We start from the raw sequence: 25,987 nt of genomic DNA, 5'->3' as shown, positions 1-25,987 counted from the left end.
AGCCACAAAGCAAGGAAATCCAATCGAGCCCTTTAAAGAAGACCATCAAACTCCCAATGTGCAGAGAAAAAACAAATCGTGCAAACTATAGAAGTAATTAACATTCAGAACTGAAGTTCACAAAAATGAGTCCACAGCCACGAGCCCATTAGTTTGCAGGCTGCAGCACAAGGACAAGTAAACCTCGCTGGGCAGTGAGTCAACAGTGGCCCATCCCTCACCTCCGGCCCCGATGTTTTCAATCTGGCCCCAGCGCTTAAATCAGCCAAACAGTGTGTTGTTCTTAGCTCTCAGACATGTACCCAGGCCCGACCACTTCTATACGCCCTCAGGCCGAGGCCCGACCACTTCTATACGCCCTCAGGCTGAAGCCCAACCACTTCTATACGCCCTCAGGCTGAGGCCCGACCACTTCTATACACCCTCAGGCTGAGGCCCGACCACTTTTATACACCCTCAGGCTGGGCCCTGCCGCCTTGACTCTGCCTTGCCTCTTTTCTGCCGCTTTGAATCAGCCCCAAGTCTGCTCCAGCAACGGCGAAACATTGTCTCAGTCCCCACTCTCAGGCCTGGGCCCTGACACCTCAACTCACCCTAAACATGCTACGCCGCAACCTTACTGCGCCTCCAAGATTCTAGGTCACACCACGAAAATGCCAGGTCGTACAGGTAGTTCAAAAACTCAACTCCAAAAGGGAATTTACAGCTTGTTGGTTGCAGTGATACTTTCCCAAAAAAAAGTGTGATTCATAGAGTAATTAGTAGTTGTGCTTGCTGCCAGCAGGTCTTGCTGTGTCTCACCGGTGCCTACAGAAATCCAGTGGAATTACAATATTGGTTTGTTTTCTGTCCCTTTTGATCTTTTCCCTGATATTAGGGTCTCGTCCCTCTCCCTCTCATATTTCATCTTACTTCCCACATTCTTTGTTCTCATAATGCTTAATAAATGATCACAAGCAAGAGGTTTTATGCCTCATTCCCAACTTATGAAGAATCTCGGATCAAAAACAGCAGGATCAAACGTGCATATATGTACTTGCGCATTTGACAATAAACTCAATCTTACTTTGTCTTCTGGTCCATAAGGGGCTACAAGTTTCAGTTCCATAATTGTACTATTGACTGGCCCTGGTATACAAACATACTATGTTGGAGCGGGAATGTGTGGTGGCGTTTGCTGGCTGCCCCCAGCACAACCTTCGGTGTGTTGGTTGTTAACGGAAACAATACATTTCACTCTATGTGTCGATGTACATGTGATAAATTAGAACAGAGATGAGGAGGAACTGGTTTTAGCCAGAAGGTGGTGAATCTGTTCTTTGCCACAGACAGCTGTGCGGCCAAATCATTGGGTATATTTAAAGTAGAATTTGATAGGTTATTGAATAGCAAGGGTGTTAAAGGCAGTCAATTTGGCGGCCAGTGTTGAAATAGATGAATTTCAATAGGGCTCAGGTGATGCACTTACCCCCCCACCAAGTTCTTCTCATTCAATCAACCATTGTCCCATCACTGGGCTCTCAATCATGTTGGTAGGGGTCAGGAGAAGCCAGTGTCTGGGGCCAGAAAGCTCAGCCTTCCTAAAGTAGCTTTCTGGAGATATTTTGACAGCGCTTTATCTTTATTTTAGTAAATCACTCAGTGTTAAGTATTTAGAGGGGCTGCTCCACCTTTAGAAACCTAGAAAAAAGTAATGCATCAATTATACCTTCCATACTTGTGGAAAGTTGTGTCTGGCCTTAGAGTGGGGGATGCACAGTTTCACCAGAGTGATGGCTGGGCTGAAAGATCACCTTCCTGTCAGTTTAGAAAGCTGAGAGATGATCTGATCACAATATGTATCATTGCAGGGCATCCAAGGGGACAGATAGAGAGAAATGAGTTCCTCTCAACATATTCCAGAGCAATTTTAATCTTTTGGATAGGCAAAAATAAGAAAGGATCCTGGGACTTGGATATTCACTCCCAGTAAGGAAAGAAAAACCAGTTCAATAGCTCATTGAAAGAGCTTAATACATGAAATGGCTTCCCACTGAACTGTTCAATGGTTATATTTGATATCAGAGAAGGTATACAATATTCAACCCGAAATTCTTACTCTCTGCAGACATCCACGAAACAGAAGAAAATTCCAAAGAATGAACCATAGAAAAAAATGCAAGAACCCCGAAGCCCCACCCCCAAGCACAAGCAGCAGCAAAACCATCAACACTCCCCCCACTCCTTTCAGTGAAGAGCATCAGCCCCACCATCCACCATCCACCATGCAAGCACAGCAAAGCCCCCAAAGAGAAGATAATCCAGAGTCCAACAAAAACGAGCGTCCATCCCAGTATTTATACTAAAATCTGTGAATGCTGGAGCAGTTGAAACTTACAATAAGAAACACCACTTCAAAGCAGAAGCACCTCATTGTAATTCCTCAAGAGAAACCCAAGACATCGACTGAGACACAAACCCTGTGTAAGGGGTGGAACTTACATGCAGGTCCCTGGAAAGGGAAACATTACTCATATCGATCGGCCGAGGACTGTAACCATGTGCGGAATCTATAGAAACCTGAGCAAGGAGCACAAACACACTTGTAAAGGTAGGTACAAAGAATAAACACACACATACAAACGCACCTCATACATCAGGTGCGGGAAAAGCAAATTACTGGGCAAACCAGATTGTTATTTGATATACATATGTGTTTGTTTCTGCACCATCTTCTCTAACAGCCCTTTGCCACATCACCCAAGCAATGCCCTGTACGTTTATCCAGGGTTTTTTTTTGAATAAAGCATTCCAACTTCAGAATTCTTTAACTACATTTTCTTCTAATCTTTGCTTATTGATTCCCTAAGAATATCATTCTTTTGTCAGAATAAACAGCCCGGGGTACGAGGCAGTAAAGGAGTTGACTGCAGCCAACAATTACCACTGGGTCTGCAGCAGCTTCTGCCAGTGAGCAGCCAATCAAGAAGGAATTAATCATGATAGTCTTGGTAGCTGAGAGGATAGCCAGCTCATGGGTAACGACTACAGAGGAATTTGACGGCAAATGGTACTGACTGGTGGAAATTGAGAGGAGGGCAAACTGTGCTGCTGATGAGGTAAATGTCAGTCTGTGATGGTGATGGTGAGGTGGGAAGGGGTGCTCACACTATGTCTGTAATGGGGAAGAGAGCCGACTGTGTCTGTGATGGGAGGGGGCAGATTGTGCCTTTGATGGGTGGGGGTGGGTCAAGCTGTGACTGTGATGGGAAACTGTCTGAGATTGGGAGATCAGATTGTGCATGGAATGGGGTTGGGGCAGACTGTGTCTGTGATGGGGAGTGGACGGGCTGTACCTATGATAGTCAAACTGTGTATGTAATTCAGAGACTGTGTCTGTGATGGGGGTGGGTGGGCCATACTGTGTACATGATGGGGGGGGGGGTCAGACTGTGTACATGATTCAGACAGAGGGCAGACTGTGCCTGTGATGGGCGGGGATGCGTCAAACTGTGCATGTAATTCAGAAACTGTGTCTGTGATGGGGGTGGGTGGGCCATACTGTGTACATGATGGGGGGGGGTCAGACTGTGCACATGATGGGGGGGGTCAGACTGTGTACATGATTCAGAGAGAGAGCAGACTGTGTCTGTGGCAGGACAAAGGGCAGACCATCTGAAATTGGGAGATCAGATTGCGTATGTGAGGGGTTGGGGCAGACTGTGCCTGTGATGGCAGTGGGTAGGCCAGACCCTGTACGTGATGGCGGTTGGGTAAAACTGTATACGTGGTGAGGAGGAAGGGCAGACTGTCTCTGATGGGGAGGAAGATTGTGTCTTTGATGGGGATGGGACAGACTGTGCTGTTCATGAGGGGGTGAGTTGCAGTCTGCACTGTTGAGGATGGAAAAAGATGACGGAGGCAAACTTTACTGGTAATGGGGAGAGGTTGAGATGGTGGGGGGGGGGTGGAGAAAGCAGACTGCTGATGTCAGATAGGCTTTCCAAGAAATCAGTATTCAGGTTTTGTTTTTTAATTCACAATTTTTGAAAAAAAAGTCTGAGCAGAAATTGAAAGCTCATCATAAAATCCAATTAATTGAAATTTGAAGTTCCAAGTGATTTTAATGAATGAAGAATTCTAAATCCTTAGGGATAACAGAATAGTGAGGTTATTGCTCCGTGGAAAAATACCTGACTTGATTGAGAGATCCGTCGTGTTCTATGATGTAATGCCATGGACTCTCCTTCACGAGTTCGTTCTATTGTCCAACTCCAAGCAACCATTGTCTTCAGGGACTCCTTGATTGGCCAACGATACACTTCTTTGTCCTGAAAATTCATCAGAAAAGTATGTAATACCTAAGAAAATTATCTGTAGAGATACCAATTCAATTTTTATGCATTTCTAGGAACAGATTGTGATGGTTATTTGCTTCCCGGCTCCCTTAGTTTTTTGCAAAGCTCGCTTTCGATATACAACAGCTGCCTCATGTAAGGTCACAAACAGTTGCAAGTAAACCTTCAACTAATATTGCTTTGTTTAGTTTCTGCTTGTAAAAAGGAATCAATCTTCAGTTCTTAAGAAGTACATGGAAAGTAGTAAACAAATTGAAGTTTGACCTTTGTGCTTTGCATTTTAGAAATAGTTTGTAATTGGGAGACATTTAAGATAAAAATCCTGTATGAGTTTTAAATGTGTTTTAAGAGTATTGTTTGGATTTAACTGCGCATCACTGAAAAAAAGAAACTGTGTTTAAAACTACTTTGTTAGCTGGAAGTATCTTCTCCTTGGCAAGGAGTGGGGACTCACCACTCAAATAGTGGCAGCTAAACTCATCATGGAGAATAATCAGGGAAGTGAACTAGTCTTTGAAGATTGGGTAGTTACAGTATAATCTCCCTTTAGTGTGAGTACTCATGGTTACTTATATCCAATTGGGCTTAAAGTCTTCATCTGAGTTCAGAACTTTGCAGTCAGCAAAAACCATACCATCACAAGATGGCAACACTGTTAAGTAGAAGACAAAAATCACCAAACATATCTCAAAGAAGGACTTTAAAGTAATAATCCACAAGCATATTTCATTGCATTCTATTTCGAAGTTCAAAATGCAAAGTAAATTTATTATCAAAGTACATATATTTAACAATATGCAATCCCCAGAGATTCATTTTCTTGCAGGCATACTCTTTAAATCCAATAGACATAATGGAATCAATGAAAACTGCTCCAATAGGGTGGACAACCAGCAAGCAAAAGATAACAAAATGTACAAATACAGAAAGAAAAAAAGGAATAATAATAATAAATAAGCAATAAGTATCGATAACATGAGATGAAGAGTCCTTGAAAGTGAATCCATAGATTGTGGAGATATTTTAGTGATGGGCAAGTGAAGTTGAGTGAAGTTATCCTTTCTGGTTCAGGAGCCTGATGGTTGAGGGGGAATAACTGTTCCTGAATCTGGTGGTGTGAGTCCTGAGTCTCCTGTTCCTTCTTCTTGATGGCAGCAGCGAGAAGAAAGCATGACCTGGGTGGTGGAGGTCGCTGGTGATGGATGTTGCTTTCCTACGACGGCATTTCAAGTAGATGTGCTCTATGGAGGGGAGGGCTTTACGCATGATGCACCAGGCCATATCCACTACTTCTTGTAGGAATTCGCAGTTAAGGGCATTGGTGTTTCCATACCAGGCTGTGACGCAGCCAGTCAATATACTCTTCACCACACATCTACAGAAGCTTATCAAAGTTTTGGATGTCATGTTGAATCTTCACAAACTACTGAGGAAGTAGAGGCGCTGCTGTGCTTTTTTCACAATTGTACTTTCACACTGGGCCCAGGACAAGTCCTCTGAAATTATAACACTGGGGAATTTAAAGTTGATGACCCTCTCTACCTCTGATCCCCCAGGAGGACTGGCTCAGGGACCTCTGGTTTCCTCCCACTGAAGTCAAAAATCAGCTCCTTGCCCTTGCAGACTTTGAGTAAAAGGTTAATAAAATTAAAATAATTGGATCTCGGCAACTATCTAAACACTTGTAGCCCCATGACTTTAAAGGGAGCACCAAAGGCAGACATCGAATGAGATTAGAGATCATGCAGTTGCACATGCCCAGTGGGTTTAGAGGCAGCACGGTAGGAATGAATTCACAACAGGTGAGGTACTAGCAGACACAGATCCAAACATCTGCTGGAGGAACACAGTGGGTAAAGCAGGCCTTGGAGGGTAAGGAATTAAATGTTTTATATTGCGAGATACAGTGCGGAATAGGCCCTTCAGCCCTTCGAGCCATGTTGCCCAGCAGCCCCCAGCAACGCCTATTTAACCCTAACTCAATCACAGAACAACTTACAATGAACGGTTAACCTACCCAGGACATCTTCGGACATCTGGAGTATCCGGGGAAAATTCATGCATTCCACAGGGAGGACGTACAGGCATTCCTTAGAGAGGATGCTGGAACTGAACTCCAAACTCCCACCACCCCACCAAGGATAGGGTTCCGCTTGTCCTCACCTACCACCCCACTAGCCTTCGCGTCCAGCATGTAATTTTCTGTAAAGTCCACCATCCCAACGGGATCCCACCACCAAACACATCTTTCCCTCCAAACCACCCCCCCCCCCCACTTTCTGCTTTCCGCAGGGATCACTCCCTATGTCACTCCCTTGTCCATTCGTCCCTCCCCACTGATCTCCCTTCCGGCACTTAATCTTGCAAGCAGAACAAGTACCACACTTCCTCCTTCACTACCATTCAGAGCCCCAAGCAGTCCTTCCAGGTGAGGCGACGCTTCGCCTGTGAGTCTGTTGTGGTCATCTACTACATCCGGTGCTCCCATTGTGGCCTCCAGTATATCGGTGAGACCCGACATAGATTGGGAGACTGCTTCACCAAGCACCTACACTCCATCTGCCAGAAAAAGCGGGATTTCCTGGAGGCTACCCATTTAATTTCTACTTCCCATTCCCATTCTGACAAGTAAGTCTAATGCCTCCTCCACTGCTGCAAGGAGGTTACATACAGGTTGGAGCCGCACCTTGTATTCTGTCTGGGTAGCCTCCAACCCGATGGCATGAACTTTAATTTCTCAAACTTCTGGTAATTGCACCCCCAACTTCACCATTCCCATTCCTGCTTTCCTCTTGCACCTTAACCCCTACCCGCCCATCACCTCCTCGCTCCCTTTCTACCCTCTCTTATCAGATTCCCCCTTCTCCAGCCCTTTATTTCTTTCACCTATCAACTTCCCAGCTTGTTAATTCAGCCTTCCTCCTCTCCCGGATTCACCTATCACCTACCACCTTGTACTTCTTCCTCCCGTTCCCCCACCCTCTTGATCTAACCTCATCTTTTTGCCCAGTCCTGATGAAGAGTCTCTGCCCGAAATGTCAGCTGTTAACTCTTTTCCATTATTGTTGCCTGGCCTGCAGCATTTTGTGTGTGTTGCATAAAAGTAGCCTAATCAATTTCATGGCACATGTCAAAAAGCACAATACTGCAGAAATCTAACATTAAAACAGGATATATGTGATACTCAGTCGATGTGGAGTTAGTGATTCAGATAATTGAATTTTTATTAGAATTGATTCATTTTGATTAAAAGTCATTGATCTGAAATGTGAAATCTGAGCATTTCCAGTATTTTCTGTGTCTATTCCATAGCATATTTGCTTTGAAACAAAGAGAAACATCTGCAAGCTCATTTGAGGTATTAAATCATGATTCACTCTGCAAAGTGACAGAAAGGATCTTTTGCTATTGTTACCTAACTGACAGGAGTAACCTTCAATGGCAGGTGAGCATCAACTTAGTAATAAAACTGGATGTATGAGATAAGCTTGGCTTCCCACTCACCTTTTCAGACAGAAGCTTGAATGGCTTTAGCAAAGGATGAACCTTGGCGGTCTCGTTGTTTACTTCACCGTACACCCATCCATTTGTAAACTGAATAAAAGAAAAGCATCTACTGCAGTCTGGATTAACTGAAGATAGAGAGACAAGGGCCTCATGCAGGCAAGTGGGAGTAGTGCAGATAGGTGTCTCACAATCAATATGGACAGATTCGGTTGAAAGGCCAGTACCTCTGCTCTGTAACTATATCCTTAACATTTCATCATTGCATTGATAACCAATAGTGAAAGAGCATTGATCTTTGTGACTCACGTCAGCCAGTAGAGCGGGAAAAGTTTTAAAAGGCAAGAAATCTTCAGCGATTTTTGATTCGGAGCAAGAAGGCTGTGGGTGAATGGATAAGGATTTCAGGAGCAAAGGCAGTTTTACTACTTGGGGTAAAAGAGAGGCAAGATTGCACAGGCGCGTGACGTCAGCCAGTAGAGCAGGAAAAATTTAAAAAGAAGACTGCCATAATTAGTGGGCAGCGGAGTGAGAGGTGGCAGAGTGATAGGGCTTTGGCTCAACGGGCTTAGGCAATAACAAGGCAAGTAGGTTTACCTGTGTTAATTGCGGAAAGTATGTGTGTGAGGTCGGTTTTCTGTGCTCCGTGTCAGATGTGGGAAGTCCTGGAGTCTCTCAGCCTCCCCGATGGCCATATCTGCACCCAGTGTGTCGAGCTGCAGCATTAGGGAACTGGAGATGCAGCTCGATAACCTTCATCCGGTCAAGGAGAGTGAGGAGGTGATAGAAAGGAGTTATAGGCAGGTGGTCACACCGGGGCCATGGGAGGCAGACTAGTGGGTCACAGTCAGGAGGGGGAAGGGGAAGAGTCAGGTACTAGAGAGTACCCCTGTGGCTGTACCTTTTGACAATAAGTACTCCTGTTTGAGTACTGTTGGCAGGGACAGCCTACCTGGGGGAAGCAACAGTAGTCGTGCTTCTGGCACAGAGTCCGGCCCTGTGGCTCAGAAGGGTAGGGAAAGGAAGAGGACGGCAGCAGTGATAGGGGACTATATAGTTAGGGGGTCAGACAGGCGATTCCGTGGACGCACGAAAGAAAATCGGATGGTAGTTTGCCTCACAGGTGCCAGGGTCTGAGATGTTTCAGATCACGTCCACGATATCCTGCAGTGGAGGGAAAACAGCCGGAGGTCGAGGTACATTTTGGTACCAATGACATAGGTAGGAAAAGGAAAGAGGTCCTGAAAACAGACTACAGAGACTTAGGAAGGAGGTTGAGAAGCAGGACCGCAAAGGTAGTAATCTCGGGATTACTGCCTGTGCCACGTCACAGTGAGTATAGGAATAGAGTGAGGTGGAGAATAAAAGTATGGCTCAGGGATTGGAGCAGGGGGCAGGGATTCAGATTTCTGGATCATTGGGACCTTTTTTGGGGCAGGTGTGACCTGCACAAAAAGGACGGGTTGCACTTGAATCCCAGAGACCAATATCCTGGCGGGGAGATTTGCTAAGGCTACTGGGGAGAGTTTAAACTAGAATGTTGGAGGGTGGGAACCGAACTGAAGAGACTGGGGAAGAGGCAGTTGGCTCACAAATAGAGAAATCTTGTAGACAGTGTGTGAGGGAGGATAGGCAGGTCATAGAGAAGGGAGGCACTCAGACCGATGGTTTGAGATGTGTCTATTTTAACACAAGGGGTATTGTGAACAAAGTGGATGAGCTTGGAGCGTGGAACAGTACTTGGAGCTATGATGTGGTGGCCATTACAGAGACTTGGATGGCTCAGGGACATCCAAGTGCCGGGTTTTAGATGTTTCAGAAAGGACAGGGATGGAGGCAAAAGAGGTGGGGGCACAGCACTGTTGATCAGAGATAGTGTCACGGCTGCAGAAAAGGTGGACGCCATGGAGGGATTGTCTACAGAGTCTCTGTGGGTGGAGGTTAAGAACAGGAAGGGGTCAATAACTTTACTGGGTGTTTTTTATAGGCCGCCCAATAGTAACAGGGATGTTGAGGAGCAGATAGGGAAATAGATCCTGGAAAGGTGTAATAATAACAGAGTTATCGTGGTGGGAGATTTTAATTTCCCAAATATCGATTGGCATCTCCTTAGAGCAAGGGGTTTAGATGGGGTGGAGTTTGTTAGGTGTGTTCAGGAAGGTTTCTTGACACAATATGTAGATAAGCCTACAAGAGGAGAGGCTATACTTGATTTGGTATTGGAAAATGAACCTGCTCAGGTGTCAGATCGCTCAGTGGAAGAACATTTTGGAGATAGTGATCCTAATTCTATCTCCTTTACAATAGCATTGGAGAAAGATAGGAACAGACAAGTTAGAAAAGCGTTTAATTGGACTAAGGGGTATTATGAGGTTATCAGGCAGGAAATTGGAAGCTTAAATTGGGAACAGATGTTCTCAGGGAAAAGTACGGAAGAAATGTGGCAAATGTTCAGGGGATATTTGTGTGGAGATTTGCATAGGTATGTTCCAATGAAACAGGGAAGTTATGGTAGGGTACAGGAATTGTGGTGTACAAAGGCTGTAATAAATCTAGTCAAGAAGAAAAGAAAAGCTTACAAAAGGTTTCAGAGAGGTAGGTAATGTCAGAGATCTAGAAGATTATAAGGCTAACAGGAAGGAGTTTAAGAAGGAAATTAGGGGTGCCAGAAGGGGCCATGAGAAGGCCTGGATGGGCAGGATTAAGAAAAACCCCAAGGCATTCTACAAGTATGTGAAGAGCAAGAGGATAAGATCTGAAAGAATAGGACCTATCAAGTGTGACAGTGGGAAAGTCTGTATGGAACTGGAAGAGATAGTAGAGGTACTTAATGAATACTTTACTTCAGTATTCACTATGGAAAAGGATCTTCGTAATTTTAGTGATGACTTGCAGCAGACTGAAAAGCTTGAGCATGTGGATATTAAGAAAGAGGACGTGCTGGAGCTTTTGGAAAGCATCAAGTTGGATAAGTCACCAGGACCAGATGAGATGTACCCCAGGCTACTGTGGGAGGCAAGGGAGGAGATTGCTGAGCCTCTGGTGATGATCTTTGCATCATCAATGGGGATGGGAGAGGTTCCAGAGGATTGGAGGGTTGCGGACGTTGTTCCTTTATTCAAGAAAGGAAGCAGAGATAGCCCAGGAAATTATAGACCAGTGAGTCTTACTTCAGTGGTTGTTAAGTTGATGGAGGAGATCCTGAGAGGCAGGATTTATGAACATTTGGAGAGGTATAATATGATTAGGAATAGTCAGCATGGCTTTGTCAAGGGCAGGTCATGCCTTATGAGCCTGATTGAATTTTTTGAGGATGTGACTAAAACACATTGATGAAGGAAGAGCAGTAGATGTAGTGTATATGGATTTCAGCAAGGCATTTGATAAGGTACCCCATGCAAGGCTTATTGAGAAAGTAAGGAGGCATGGGATCCAAGGGGACATTGCTTTGTGGATCCAGAACTGGTTTGCCCACAGAAGGCAAAGAGTCTTTGTAGACAGGTCATTTTCTGCATGGAGGTTGGTGACCAATGGACTGCCTCAGGGATCTGTTCCGGGACCCTTACTCTTCATGATTTTTATAAATGACCTGGATGAGGAAGTGGAGGGTTGGGTTAGTAAGTTGGCTGATGACACAAAGGTTGGAGGTGTTGTGGATGGTGTGGAGGGCTGTCAGAGGTTACAACGGGACATCAATAGGATGCAAAACTGGGCTGAGAAGTGGCAGATGGAGTTCAACCCAGATAAGTGTGAAGTGGTTCATTTTGGTAGGTCAAATACAATGGCAGAATATAGTATTAATACTTTATACATTATAGTTTATTGTCGCCAAACAATTGATACTAGAGCGTACAATCATCACAGCGATATTTGATTCTGCGCTTCACAGAATCTTCACAGAATGGTAAGACTTTTGGCAGTGTGGAGGATCAGAGGGATCTTGGGGTCCGAGTCCATAGGACACTCAAAGCAGCTGTGCAGGTTGACCCTGTGGTTAAGAAGGCATACGGTGTATTGGCCTTCATCAATCGTGGAATTGAATTTAGGAGCTGAGAGGTAATGTTGCAGCTATATAGGACTCCGGTCAGATCCCACTTGGAGTACTGTGCTCAGTTCTGGTTGCCCCACTACAGGAAGGATGTGGAAGCCATAGAAAGGGTGCAGAGGAGATTTACAAGGATGTTGCCTGGATTGGGGAGCATGCCTTATGAAAACAGGTTGAGTGAACTCAGCCTTTTCTCCTTGGAGCGACAAAGGATGCGAGGTGACCTGATAGAGGTGTATAAGATGATGAGAGGCATTGATCATGTGGATAGTCAGAGGCTTTTTCCCAAGACTGAAATCGTTGCCACAAGAGGACACATAGGGTGTGCTGGGGGAGTAGGTACAGAGGAGATGTCAGGGGTAATGGAATGGGCTGCCGGCAATGTTGGTGGAGGTGGATATGATAAGATCTTTTAAGAGACTTTTGGATAGGTATATGGAGCTCAGAAAAATAGAGGGTTATGCGTAACCCTAGTAATTTCTAACGCAGGGACATGTTGGGCACAACTTTGTGGGTCAAAGGGCCTGTATTGTGCTGTAGGTTTTCTACGTTTCTACGTTTGTATGTGGAACCTACTGCTCTCAACTACCCTACACAATGATAAGGATCTTGTTCACTGACTAAGAGTCCACATGGTATGTCTCTTTCTCCTCAATTGTAACTGACTTAACATTAGTAGCAGCTTAGGAGTAAACTCTATGCCTACTCTCTGACCAGGAAATAGGCCGTGGCTTGGGAGACATCAAAGTTTAGACAAAATTTAAACCAAAACTGTGTGGCTTCCTACTTGCCTGTGAAAAATAACCTCCATGGTTAAATAAATCTCCCATGGTGCAGAGCAGATTCAATGGGCCGAATGGCCTACTTCTGCTCCTATATCGTATGGTCTTATGGACACAGAATAACCTGCAGTTTAATGGGAACAAAATGAATTTAACCATTGTTGCAAACCTATGTAATATTTGTATGTTGTGGCTTAGAGCTGTAGCTTTCACACACATAATGGTGGTGAGATGCAGGTTCCGTCCAACGTCCACTAACTTGGTGACCACAGCTGAACTGTAAGAAGGATATGATGAGCAGTTACCAAATGGATTGGAGAATAGATACAGCGATAAAAAGTGATATCGATGCACGGGCTGAACTGTAAAACTAAGTGAAGAATATCCATTAAATAAACTGCCTTACCTTGTCCATTGTCCATTTGTCGTGACTGTGTTCTGCATATTTATTGATGAAGTAATCCAACTTTTCTGGAAGTGTTACACTGACAGTGAAATTGAACAAACAAGACTGGTTATTTCTGGAACCAGAAATGTTAAAAATATCTTAAATTTATTTTATCAATCCAGTCTTCCACCTGGAGTAGAATTATTATGATAATGCCCTCCCATTCCTTTACTTCAATGGGATGCTGTACAAAACATCTAATCATGGGCTCAACTGTTCAGGTCATGTGACTTCCTTTCCATTGGGAAGTCAAGGAGCAAGATGAGTTGCTTTTGCTATGCAGATGAGGCACGGTTGGGAATGAAAAGGTAGCCCAGAAGAAAAACAGAACGGATTCGAAGCATTTCTTAACTTCTGTGATTCTGTGATACTCTTGTCAAATTTGTTGAAGGACAAAAGCTGGGATACCGATGTTGGCCTCACAGTCTGCTAACCCATCCATGGTTCCTCAGTAATTATCATTTGCAGAACATCTACTGTTTAGTGTGTTCCCTAGCTGTATGCGTGTGAATTAACTAAAGGAACCCATAAAGCAGAGCACCAACCAAGGTCGCCTACTGAGATGCAAGGTGATATCTGTTTCATCTGTGTTAATGCATCCTCTATCCATTGGAACCATCTCCTTCAGGGTTAGCCTCTGCTTCACATAGAGAGTGCAGAGTGCAGCCCATACAACATTTTGAAATTTTGATCCAAATTACAGAATTACGCAATCACTGCAGCACTGGAGACCATTCAGCCCATCAATCCAATCTAGTCCATCCTGTCCCCCTGTCCTTTCCTTCAGACTTCCAAAGTATCTTCCCTTGCAAGCCATCCAATTACCTGCTGAAAGGTCTGATTCCTCCAGTTTCTACCACCTTTGTGGCCAGGTAGTTTTGGACCATAATCGTTCAACATAAAAGAAAAGTCTTTTGCACAAGCCCCTGGATCACTTCCGCATCATTTTTAATGTGTCCCCAGTTGAACCATGGGAATAATTTCACCGTTTTATCTTATCTGAACCTTCATATCTTGTATATGATTGACTCACCTCCTAAAAGAGGGAGGTTGCACTGAAGTTGTGGTTAAGCAAATGAATGTAAAATACTGTATGGGATAACCTTGGTAAAAGATGAAAGAAATCTTTTGAAGTGTTTCCTCTGTCACTCCCTCTTGCTTCCTCTCCCACCTTCTCTGGAAGGTGAATTGAGCTATCACTGAGAATTTAAAGGCATCTGTCTGCCCAGGTGATACTGCTCCTGCTCAGGATGGTTCAAGTGACCTTAAATTAGTTTTAAGAAAGCTTGAGTGCTCAAACATAACACAATCGAACCTTGATGTATCTACAGGCTGGGGATTGAAGTTTCCTTCGGTATCCACTGACGACTGCTTCTCCATCATTGCCACATAGTTGGATTCCATGTAGTCTGGAGGCAGGGCCCCAGCAACAGCACTCAGGCAAGGCAAAGCCAACTTAAATAACTCTGGTTCATATCTCTGCAGTAAGACACAAGGGAACACCAAACCTTACACTTGATCTCTTCTTATAAAATAAAACTCGGCTGTCTACCATTCCACCCACACACTTTCATTTGGTCAGCTTCAGAAAGGAAATAATTTGTTGTGTTCACAGGGATTTATAATCAAATTAATAATCTTTTTTCTCCGTAAGTGGAACAGTTGCAGTATGTTTTTTTAAAAAAATCACATTTTTCATAATTTCTATCCCATTAATATCTCAGTTGAACTTACTATACGGAAGAGAATAACATGTCTTGTGTGTAAAATGCCTTTTGGATTATGCCTGATCCGAAACTTTCAGAATGGCCTTCTATTTTTACCAATGTTGCCCAAAAGCAATAATTGCTCCTCTTGAATATTCTCTATCATGTCCTGGGTCAGCTTCAAACTCTTCCGTGGTGCTTGTCAAATGCAGGGCAGATCTTCGGTTTGGTTGACTGTCATAGTCATAGTCATACTTTATTGATCCCAAGGGAAATTTGGTTTCGTTACCGTTGCACCAACCAAGAACAGAGTATAAATATAGCCATATAAAACCATAAATAATTAAATAATAATATGTAAATTATGCCAGGAAATAAGTCCAGGACCAGCCTATTGGCTATTGACACCATTATGGGATGGTCTAAAGGAATTAACTGAGTTTATTTTTTCAACTCAGCTTCCTTTGGAGAGGGGGATGGGAGGAGAGGAGTGGTCCTCATGGTTTTGCTGTGCTACTGCAGATCAGAGGGCAGCTGTGATTGCCCCCCCTCCCTCTCCCCCACCCTCTCCAGTACGTACTAGACAGTTTGTGCCGGGGAGGGAAGCAGCTGTGATTGGTCCTGCGAGGCCTGTTTGCCCCATCGGCAGTTGTTATGATTTATCATCTGGCCAGCCAATCTGATCTAGTCTGGCTCTTTTTGCATGTCAACTTCAAAGTCTTGACATTAGGAATTAATTTTGTCGGTTATAGGCTGGTATATACTCATCAATGTTTATTTTAAAAACCAATCACAGAGCTTTTCCGAAATATGCTAACAGTTCTATTTTTTGCAAGTTTATGTTCAGAAAACGTAAAAATATTACCCGCCCACTCATTCTAACACACGTATAATTAATCGGCACACTGCTGGTGAGTCACAGAAAGAGAAAACTGAATGGCATATGGCTCGAAGGACTGGCATTTGGCATCAGTAGTGTCAGTCGGTTCTTTATTCCATGTTTGCGGCAGTGCTGAGGAGGCAGGGAGTCTGCAGAAGGACTTAGACAGATGGAGAGAATGGGCAAAGAAGTGGCAGATGGAACATTGTGCAGGAAAGTGTACAGACATGCACTTTCATAGAAGGAATAAATGCATAGACTATGTTCTGAACAGGTAGAAAATTCAGAAATCAGAGGTACAAAGGGACTTGGCAGTCCTTGTGCAGGATTCCCTAAAGGTTAACTTGCAGATGGCGTCGGTGGTAAGGAAGGAAAATACGATGTTTCGAGAGGTCGAGAATATAAGGGCAAGGATGTGATGCTGCAGCTTTTAAGGCATTAGTCAGACTGTATTTGGAGTATTGTGAGCAGTTTTTGGCCCCTTATCTAAGAAGAGGTGTGCTGGCATTGGAGAAGGTTCAGAGTAAATCCATAAGAATGATTCCAGGAATTAAACGCTTAATGTACAAGGAGTATTTGATGGCTCTGGGCTTGTACTCGCAGGAGTTTAGCAGAATGAAGGGGGATCTCATTGAAACCTCTCAAATATTGGAAGGGTTAGATAGAGTGGATGTGGAGAGGATGTTTCCTATGGTTGGGGCAAGAAGGTCCAGCCTCAGAACAGAGGGACGTTCATTTAAAACAGAAATGAGGAGCAATTTCTTTAACCAGTGAGTGGTGAATCTGTGGAATTCATTGCCACAGATGGCTGTGGAGGTCAAGTCATTGAGTATATTTAAAGCAGAGGTCAGTAAGTTCTTGATTAATCAGGCTGTCAAAGGTATGGGGAAAAGACATGAGAATAGGGTTGAGAGGGTTAATAAATCAGCCACGATTGAATGGTGGAGCAGACTGGAATCAGAATCAAAATCAGAATCAGGTTTAATATCACAGGCATTTGTCATGAAATTTGGTGTTTTGTGGCAGCAGTACAATGTAATACATAATAATAAAATATATAAGTTGCTATAAATTAAATAAATAAGTAGTGCAGAAAGAGAGAAAAAATGCTGAGGTAGTGTTTATGGGTTCATGGTCCATGCAGAAATCTGATGGCAGAGGGGAAGAAGCTGTTCTGGAAACATTGAGAGTGTGTGCCTTCAGGCTCCTGTACCTCCTCCTTGATGGAGAAATGAGAAGAGGGTGACAGGGGTCCTTAATGATGGGTGCTGACTTTTTGAGGCATCACCTTTGGAAGGTGTCCTGGATGCTGGGAAGGCAAGTGGCCATGATGGAGTTGACCACAATGTGCTGAATGGCCTGATTCCGCTCCTGTATCTGATGGCTTTCTTGTGAATGAGCATCTTCCAACCAATGTCAATGTGTGGGCAATGAAATACTTGTCCATTCAACTCTTCCCTTCCACCATCCAGGAAACCAGGTGAAGTAGTGGTTCCCTAGCAGTTCTTCCATTCTGATGCAGTACATTAATGTTCACTGGTTAGTCTCTTGAACGTACATTGGAAAAACCAAATACAGACTGGGTAGTCACATTGTGGAGCACCTGTGTTCAGTCCACAGGGATAAATCTGAGTTTTCCTTTACCTGCCACTTTAATTCCCCAACCAACTCCCACTCTAACCCAAAGAGGGCAAAGACAAGCTTGAGGAACAACACCTCGGCACATTGTAGCCTTCCTGACTCATACTGAATACCACATCTTCAAAGAGCTTCATTTTTCTGTCTGATGGAAGTGCCTGTCAGTGATATTGGCACAGATTTTACTTTGTATTTCTGGGATTGGAAGACATACCCCAAATTTGAAGTGATGCATTTTCAAAAGTCAAATAGCGGGGAGACATATTCAGTAGATGGCAGCGTGCTTCAGAGTGTTGATGAACAGAGGAACTTTGCTGTTTAAGTCCAAAGTTCCCTGAAAGAAGAAGGGGTAGTGAAAAGGCATGCTTGCTTTTGTAGGGGTTCTTTTAAGCATGCTGTACCAGATATTCAGCCATTCTTGTCTGGCACGTGGTGTCAGGATTAATCGGGTCATGTTATGAACGTTCCTGACTCGACCCTTGTATTTTTTACGAGGCCGAGTGGCGAGCTCGACACTCAACACAGCATGGATGAAAAGCGTGCTTGGGGTGGCCCGACCTGGATTCAAACTCAGGAACCTTCGCTCCAGGGTCCGGCACTGATCTCACTGCGCCGCCAGCTGGCCGTTATAGGGTGAGGCAAAGGATATAAAAACTGGGACAAAGTGTTACGACTTTGCAAGATACTGGATAGATTGCACTTGGCGTATCGTGTAGAGTACTGGATACCACACTATTGGAAATATGTTGTCATGCTGTAGAGAGTGCAGAAGAGATTCAACAGGGTTTTAGTTTTGGTAAGTAGTTGAATAGGCTGCATTTGTTTTCTCTGGAGACAGAAGGCTGAGGGCTGTCCTGAGAGAGGTATTTAAAACTATTAGAGGTATCGACTGTGCATGTACACTCAGTGGCCACTTTGTTAGATACACAGGTTTACCGGCTTTTTAAGAGGTTCAGTTGTTGTTCAGACAGAACATCCAAATGAGGAAGAAATGTTATCTAAGTGACTTTGACTATGGAATGATTGTTGATGCCAGTCTGGGTGGTTTGAGTATCTCAGAAACTGCTGATCTCCTGGGATTTTCATGCACAGCTGTCCTTGGAGATTGTGGTAACGGCGCAAAATTCAAGACATCCAGTGAGTGGCAGTTCTGTTGGTAAGAGTGCCTTGTTAATGAGAAAAGTCAGAGGAAAATGGCCATACTAGTTCAGCTGACAGGAACGGGGCAGTAACTCAAATAAACATGCACCACAACAGTGGTGTGCAGAAGAGCATCTCTGAATGCACAACGTATCGAACCTTTAAGGGCATGATCAGCAGAGGACCACAAACATACATTCAGTGGCCACTTTATTAGGTACAGGAGGTACCTAATAAAATGGCAACTGAGTATAGTCAGAATCCTTTTCACATAGGAGGGGTATTCAATATGCAACAAAAGCTGAGGGTGAAATTCTGAGGATTTGGATTATTGGAGCTTTAATACAGCATGCTTTTTAAATGTTGTTTTAAAAATATGCGTGTTAATGTCATATACAGTTGTAAATCAATCTAAAATAACCGGCAGCCTAATCACCAATTTAATCCTAGCCTAATCACAGGACAATTTACAATGACCGATTAACCTACCAACTGGTAGATCCTTGGACTGTGGGAGAGAACTGGAGCATGCACAGGAAACCCATCACAGGGAGAATAAACAATCTCCTTGCAGACAGTAGCAGGAATTGAACCTGGGTCACTGGTACTGTAAAGTGTTGTGTGAACCACTGCACTACTGTGTCACCAATCAGTGAATAAACATTTAAATAATAGGCAATTTATTTTCCTAGTGGCCACACATTTTAATTCCACATCCCATTCCCATTCTGATATATCTATCCACGGCCTCCTCTACTGTAAAGATGAACCCACACTCAGGTTGGAGGAACAACGCCTCATATTCCATCTGGGTAGCCTCCAACCTGATGGCATGAACACTGACTTCTCTAACTTCCGCTAATGCCCCACCTCCCCCTCGTACCCCATCCGTTATTTTTTTAATATACACACATTCTTCCTCTCTCTCCTTTTTGTCCCTCTGTCCCTCTGACTATACCCCTTGCCCATCCCCCTTTTTTTTCCTCCCCCTCCCCCTTTTCCTTCTCCCTCGGTCTCCTGTCCCATGATCCTCTCATATCCCTTTTGCCAATCACCTGTCCAGCTCTTGGCTCCATCCCTCCCCCTCCTGTCTTCTCCTATCATTTTGGATCTCCCCCTCCCCCTCCCACTTTCAAATCTCTTACTAGCTCTTCCTTCAGTTAGTCCTGATGAAGGGTCTCGGCCCGAAACGTCGACTGTACCTCTTCCTAGAGATGCTGTCTGGCCTGCTGCGTTCACCAGCAACTTTGATATGTGTTGCAGCAATTTATTTTCTTCACTGATAGTTAAAGCCTTTCCACTATTTTCAACCTGAGAGGTATAGGCCACAGTTATTAGAAAGTGAAATGAAAAAGATGACTGAAGATTATTTTTAGCACTGTTGATATGGTTTCAGTGAGGTTTGATATTAATTAGCATAGGAAACTGTTTAAAAAGAACTACGGTATTGGTGTGATGGTTGTTCAGCCAGAAGCCCGAGATACTGTTCTTTCTAAGGTACCTTCTGGGAGAGGGCATCGAAAATTCCCCAGAATAACTTCCTCGACAAATGAAGTTCTTCCTCAGAAGCAGCACCGAAGTTTCCCCAACCTCCAGGGAGACAGTAATACTTCCAGCACCTTTCATAATGATTGGTTAATAGCTGAAAGAGAAGATTTGCAGTTAGTTACAGAGCAAAGAATAGTTTTCTTTATTTACTTCACTTTAAAGCTTACAGAATTCTCACGGAGCTTGACAAGATAGATGCAGACTAGATAGTTCCCCTGGCTGGGACACCTATAACTTGAGATAACAAAATTAGAGGCAGAGAGAAGAAATGTACTTATGCAGAGGGTGGGGGAGCATAGTTGTAGAGTTTATTCAAGACAGAAGTCAATAGATTTTTAGATTATTAAGTGAATGAACAATGTAGGTTAGACCAAGAAAGTGGTACTGAGATAAAAGGTCAGCCATGACCCTGCTGAATGGTGGAACAGGAACTAGGGGCAAGTGGCTGCTTCGGTGATATTTCCTATTTTTACCTGAGAAAGCAAGCAACAGATCAGTGCCCAAATCTCTCTCAAGTGCAGCACAATGGGAGATTGGCAGCTACAACTATGTCACTTAACAAGCAACACACATAAAAAGTGCTGGTGAACGCAGCAGGCCAGGCAGCACTTTTTATGTGTGTTGCTTGAAATTCCAGCATCCGCAGATTTCCTCGTGTTTGCGTCACTTAAGAAGCACTTGGTTAGCTACATCGAGGGGCAGGACTTGGAGCTGGGGTTCCCAACCTCGGGTCCATGGACCTCTCAGTTAATATTAGGGGTCCACGGCATAAAATAGGTTGGGAACCCCTGACTTAGAGGCATATGGGAAGAATTCAGGAAATTTGGACAGCATGGACTCAATGGGTTGAAGGGCCGGTATTGTTTAAGTGCAAAAGTGCCAATGAACCAGCGTGGAGGTGAGCAGGATTTCTCTAAATGAGGACAGAGATGACTGCAGGTGCTATAATCTGGAGAAAAGGAACATTACTTATCTTCTCTTTACACTCTCAGCCCGGGTGCAAGGTCCAAAGTGAATTTATTATCCAAGTACATATATGTCACCATATACAACCCTGAGATTCATTTTCTAGTGGGCATTCACAGTAAATACAGTGAATGACTGCACCTAGTAACAACAAACATACCAAAGACAGCAAACAACCAATGAGCCAAAGAAAACAAAATGAGAGAAAAAAAAATAAGACCATAAGATACAGGAGCAAAAATAGGCCACTTGGCCCATCGAGTCTGCTCCACCATTCCACATGGCTGGTTTATGATCCCCCCCAACCCCTTTCTCCTGCGTTCTCTAAGTATCATTTGACACCCTGACTAACCAAGAACTTATGAATCTCTGTTTTAAATATACCAAATGACTTGGCCTCCACAGATGTCTATGGCAATGAATTGCATAGATTCAGCACTCTCTGGCTAACAAACTTCCTTCATATCTCTGTTCTAAATGGATGTCCCTCTAATCTGTGCCCTCTGGGCCTAGACTCACCCACTATAGTGAACACCTCTCCACAGCCACTCTACCTAGGCCTTTCAATATTCGATAGGTTTCAATGAGATCCCTTCTCATGCATCTAGACTGCAGCAATTACAGACCCAGAGCCATCAAATGCTCCTCATACTGTGTGTTAACCCTTTCATTCCCAGAAACATTCTCATGAACCTCCTCCAGACCCACTCCAATGCCAGCACATCTTTTCTTAGATAAGGGGCCCAAATCTGCTCACAATACTCCAAGTGTAATCAGACAGATGCCTTAAAAGCCTCAGCATCATATCCTTGCCCTTATATTCTAGACCTCTCAAAACATTGCAATTATTCTCCTTAGCAACTCAACCTGCAAGTTAACCTTTAGAAAACTTTGCATCTCTGAGTTTTGAATTTCCCTCCCTTTTAGAAAATAGTCTACACCTTTATTCCGTCTAAAAAAGTGCAAAACCATACACTTCCCTGCACTATATTCTTTCTGTCACTTCTTTGCCCATTCTCCCAACCTGTCCAAGTCCTTCTGCAGACTCCCTGTTTCCTCAATATTACTTGCCCTTCCACTTATCTCTGTATTGTCTGCAAACTTGGCCATAAGACCATAAAACAAAGGAGCAGAAGTAGGTCATTCGGCCCATCAAGTCTGCTCCGCCATTTTATCATGAACTGATCCATTTTATCCTATTTAGGCCCACTGCTCCGCCTTCTCACCATAACCTTTGATGCCCTGGCTACTCAGATACCTATCAATCTCTGCCTTAAATACACCCAATGACTTGGCCTCCACTGCTTCCCGTGGCAACAAATTCCATAGATTCACCACCCTTTGACTAAAAAAATTTCTTCGCATTTCTGTTCTGAAAGGGCGCCCTTCAATCCTGAAGTCATGCCCTCACGTATTAGACTCCCCCATCATGGGAAACAACTTTGCCACATCCACTCTGTCCATGCCTTTTAACATTCGAAATGTTTCTATGAGGTCTCCTCTCATTCTTCTAAACTCCAAGGAATACAGTCCAAGAGCGGACAAACGTTCCTCATATGATAACCCTCTCATTCCCGGAATCATTCTAGTGAATCTTCTCTGTACCCTCTCCAACGTCAGCAAAATCCTTTCTTAAATAAGGAGACCAAAACTGCCCACAGTACTCCAAGTGAGGTCTCACCAGCGCCTTATAGAGCCTCAACATCACATCCCTGCTCCTATACTCTATTCCTCTAGAATTGAATGCCAACATTGCATTCACCTTCTTCACTACTGACTCAACCTGGAGGTTAACTTTAAGGGAATCCTGTACAAGGACTCCCAAGTCCCGTTGCATCTCAAAACTTTGAATTCTTTCCCCATTTAACTAATAGTCTGCCCGTTTATTTTTTCTGCCAAAGTGCATAACCATACACTTTCCAACATTGTAGTTCATTTGCCACTTCTCTGCCCATTCTTCCAATCTATCCAAGTCTCTCTGCAGACTCTCCGTTTCCTCAGCACTACCGGCCCCTCCACCTATCTTTGTATCATCAGCAAACTTAGCCACAAAGCCATCTATTCCATAATCCAAATCGTTGATGTACAATGTAAAAAGAAGCGGCCCCAACACTGATCCCTGTGGAACACCACTGGTAACCGGCAGCCAACCAGAATAGGATCCCTTTATTCCCACTCTCTGTTTCCTGCCAATCAGCCAACGCTCTATTCATGTACGTAACTTTCCTGTAATTCCATGGGCTCTTATCTTGTTAAGTAGCCTCATGTGTGGCACCTTGTCAAGATCCAAATATACAACATCCACTGCATCTCCCTTGTCTAGCCTACTGGTAATTTCCTCAAAAAATTGTAATAGGTTTGTCAGGCAGGATTTTCCCTTAAGGAATCCATGCTGAGTTCTGCCTATCTTGTCATATGCCTCCAGGTACTCTGTAACCTCATCCTTGACAATCGACTCCAACAACTTCCCAACCACTGACGTCAAGCTAACAGGTCTATAATTTCCTTTTTGCTTCCTTGCCTCCTTCTTAAATAACAGAGTGACATTTGTAATCTTCCAGTCTTCCGGTACCATGCCAGAATCTATCGACTTTTGAAAGATCATCGCTAATGCCTCTGCAATCTCCACAGCTACTTCCTTCAGAACACGAGGGTGCATTTCATCTGGTCCAGGAGATTTATCGACCTTTAGCCTATTCAGCTTCCTGAGTACTTTCTCTGTCGTAATTGTAACTGCGCACACTTCTCTTCCCTGCCACCCTTGAGTGTCCGGTATCCTGCTGTCTTCCTCAGTGAAGACTGATGCAAAATACTTGTTCAGTTCCTCTGCCATCTCCTCATCTCCCATTAGAATTTCTCCAGTATCATTTTCTATCGGTCCTATATCTACTCTCACCTGTCTTTTACTCTTTATATACTTGAAAAAGCTTTTAGTATCCTCTTTGATATTATTTGCTAGTTTCCTTTCATAGTTAATCTTTTCTCTCTTAATGACCTTCTTGGTTTCCTTTTGTAAGGTTTTAAAAACTTCCCAATCCTCTGTCTTCCCACTAATTTTTGCTTCCTTGTCTGCCCTCTCCTTTGCTTTAACTTTGGCTTTGACTTCTCTTGTCAACCATGGTTGCATCCTTTTTCCACTCGAAAATTTCTTCTTTTTTGGAATATACCTGTCTTGCACATTCCTCATTTCTCGCATAAACTCCAGCCACTGCTGCTCTGCCGTCTTTCCCACCGGTGCCTCTTTCCAGTCAACTTTGGCCAGTTCCTCTCTCATGCCACGGTAATTTCCTTTACTCCACTGAAACACCGACACATCAGATTTCGGCTTCTCTTTTTCTAATTTCACAGTGAACTCAGTCATGTTATGATCACTGCCTCCTAAGGGTTCCTTCACTTCAATCTCTCCAATCACCTCCGGTTCATTACACAATACCCAATCCAGTACAGCCGATCCCCTAGTGGGCTCAACAACAAGCTGTTCTAAAAAGCCATCTCGCAGACATTCTACAAATTCTCTCTCTTGAGATCCAGTGCTGACCTGATTTTTCCAATCTACTCGCATGTTAAAATCCCCCAAAATTATCATAACACTGCCCTTCTGACAAGCCTTTTCTATTTCCAGTTGTAATTTGTAGTCCACATCCCTGCAGCTCTTTGGAGGCCTATAAATAACTGCCATCAGGGTCCTTTTACCCCTGCTATTCCTTAGCTCAACCCATAAAGATTCTGCACCTTCTGATCCTATATCACCTCTTTCTAATGATTTAATATCATTTCTTACCAATAAAGCCACGCCTCCCCCTCTGCCTACCTTCCTATCCTTCCGATACACCGTGTATCCTTGGACGTTCAGCTCCCAGAGACATGCATCTTTTAGCCAGGTCTCAGTGATGGCCACCATATCATACCTGCCAATCTGTAGCTTTACAACAAGATCATCCACCTTATTCCTTATGCTGCGTGCATTTAAGTGCAACACCTTAAGACCAGTATTTAATACTTTTTGCTTTGATTTCACTGCAACTTTATTGCACTGCAACTCATCCCAATGGCTACACATTTGCCTCATCACCTGCCTGTCTTTCCTGACATCTTTACTGCTCACTATCTTAGATTTATTTCTGTTTTCCCCTTCCTCCGCTCTATCGTTCCGGTTCCCATCCCCCTGCCAAATTAGTTTAAACCCTCCCTAACAGCTCTATTAAACTTTCCCGCCAGGATATTGGTCCCCTTCGGGTTCAGGTGTAACCTGTCCTTTTTGAACAGGTCATACTTTCCCCAGAAGAGATCCCAATTATCCAAGAATCTGAAGCCCTGCCCCCTACACCAGTCTCTCAGCCAGGCATTCATCTGCCTGATCCGACTACTCTTGCCCTCACTAGCACGTGGCACAGGTAGCAATCCCGACATTACTACCCTGGAGGTCCTGCTTCTCAGCTTCCTTCCTAACTCCTGGAAATCTCTCTTCAGGACCTCCTCCTTTGTCCTATCTATGTCATTGGTACCCACATGTACCAAGACAACTGGCTGCTCACCCTCCCCCTTTAGAATATTCAGGACCCGATCCGAGACATCCCGTACCCTGGCACCTGGGAGGCAACACACCATGCGGGTATCTCTATCAGGCTCACAGAATCTCCTGTCTGTTCCCCTGACTATGGAATCCCCCACGACTACCGCATTTCTCTTCTCCTTCCTTCTCTCCTGCACAACAGCGCCAGGCTCAGTGCCAGAGACCCGGTCACCGTGGGCATCCCCTGTCAGGTCATCCCCCTCAACAGCATCCAGAACAAGATATTTGTTGCTGAGGGGGACAGCCACAGGTGTGCTCTCTACTATCCGGGCATTTCCCTTCCCTCTCTTGACAGTGACCCAGTGTTCTGACTCCTGTAGCCTAGGGATGACTACCTCCCTGTAACTCCTGTCTATCACCTCTTCACTTTCCCTGATAAGCAGTAGGTCATCAAGCTGCAGCTCCAGATCCCTAACACAG

At 44.1% G+C, this 25,987-nt stretch overlaps 1 protein-coding gene across 1 annotated transcript in view; it reads right to left on the bottom strand.

Moving 5' to 3' along the window:
- Positions 1-25,987, bottom strand: part of ryr2a (ryanodine receptor 2a (cardiac)) — an 801,439-nt gene that overhangs the window by 215,554 nt on the left and 559,898 nt on the right. The window contains exons 50-55 of the mRNA XM_063055593.1: positions 19,982-20,122; positions 14,432-14,595; positions 13,075-13,153; positions 7,842-7,931; positions 4,173-4,310; positions 2,482-2,559 (exon numbers count right to left, since the gene is read on the bottom strand). Coding sequence (XP_062911663.1) covers positions 2,482-2,559; positions 4,173-4,310; positions 7,842-7,931; positions 13,075-13,153; positions 14,432-14,595; positions 19,982-20,122 — 690 coding nt within the window. The remainder of the gene's footprint in view (positions 1-2,481; positions 2,560-4,172; positions 4,311-7,841; positions 7,932-13,074; positions 13,154-14,431; positions 14,596-19,981; positions 20,123-25,987) is intronic.

The sequence above is a fragment of the Mobula hypostoma genome, chromosome 8 (genome assembly GCF_963921235.1).
Source record: "Mobula hypostoma chromosome 8, sMobHyp1.1, whole genome shotgun sequence".
Classification (NCBI taxonomy): domain Eukaryota; kingdom Metazoa; phylum Chordata; class Chondrichthyes; order Myliobatiformes; family Myliobatidae; genus Mobula; species Mobula hypostoma.
The sequence above is the reverse complement of the archived record's forward strand: the minus strand, read 5'-3'. Positions and strand labels throughout refer to the sequence as shown.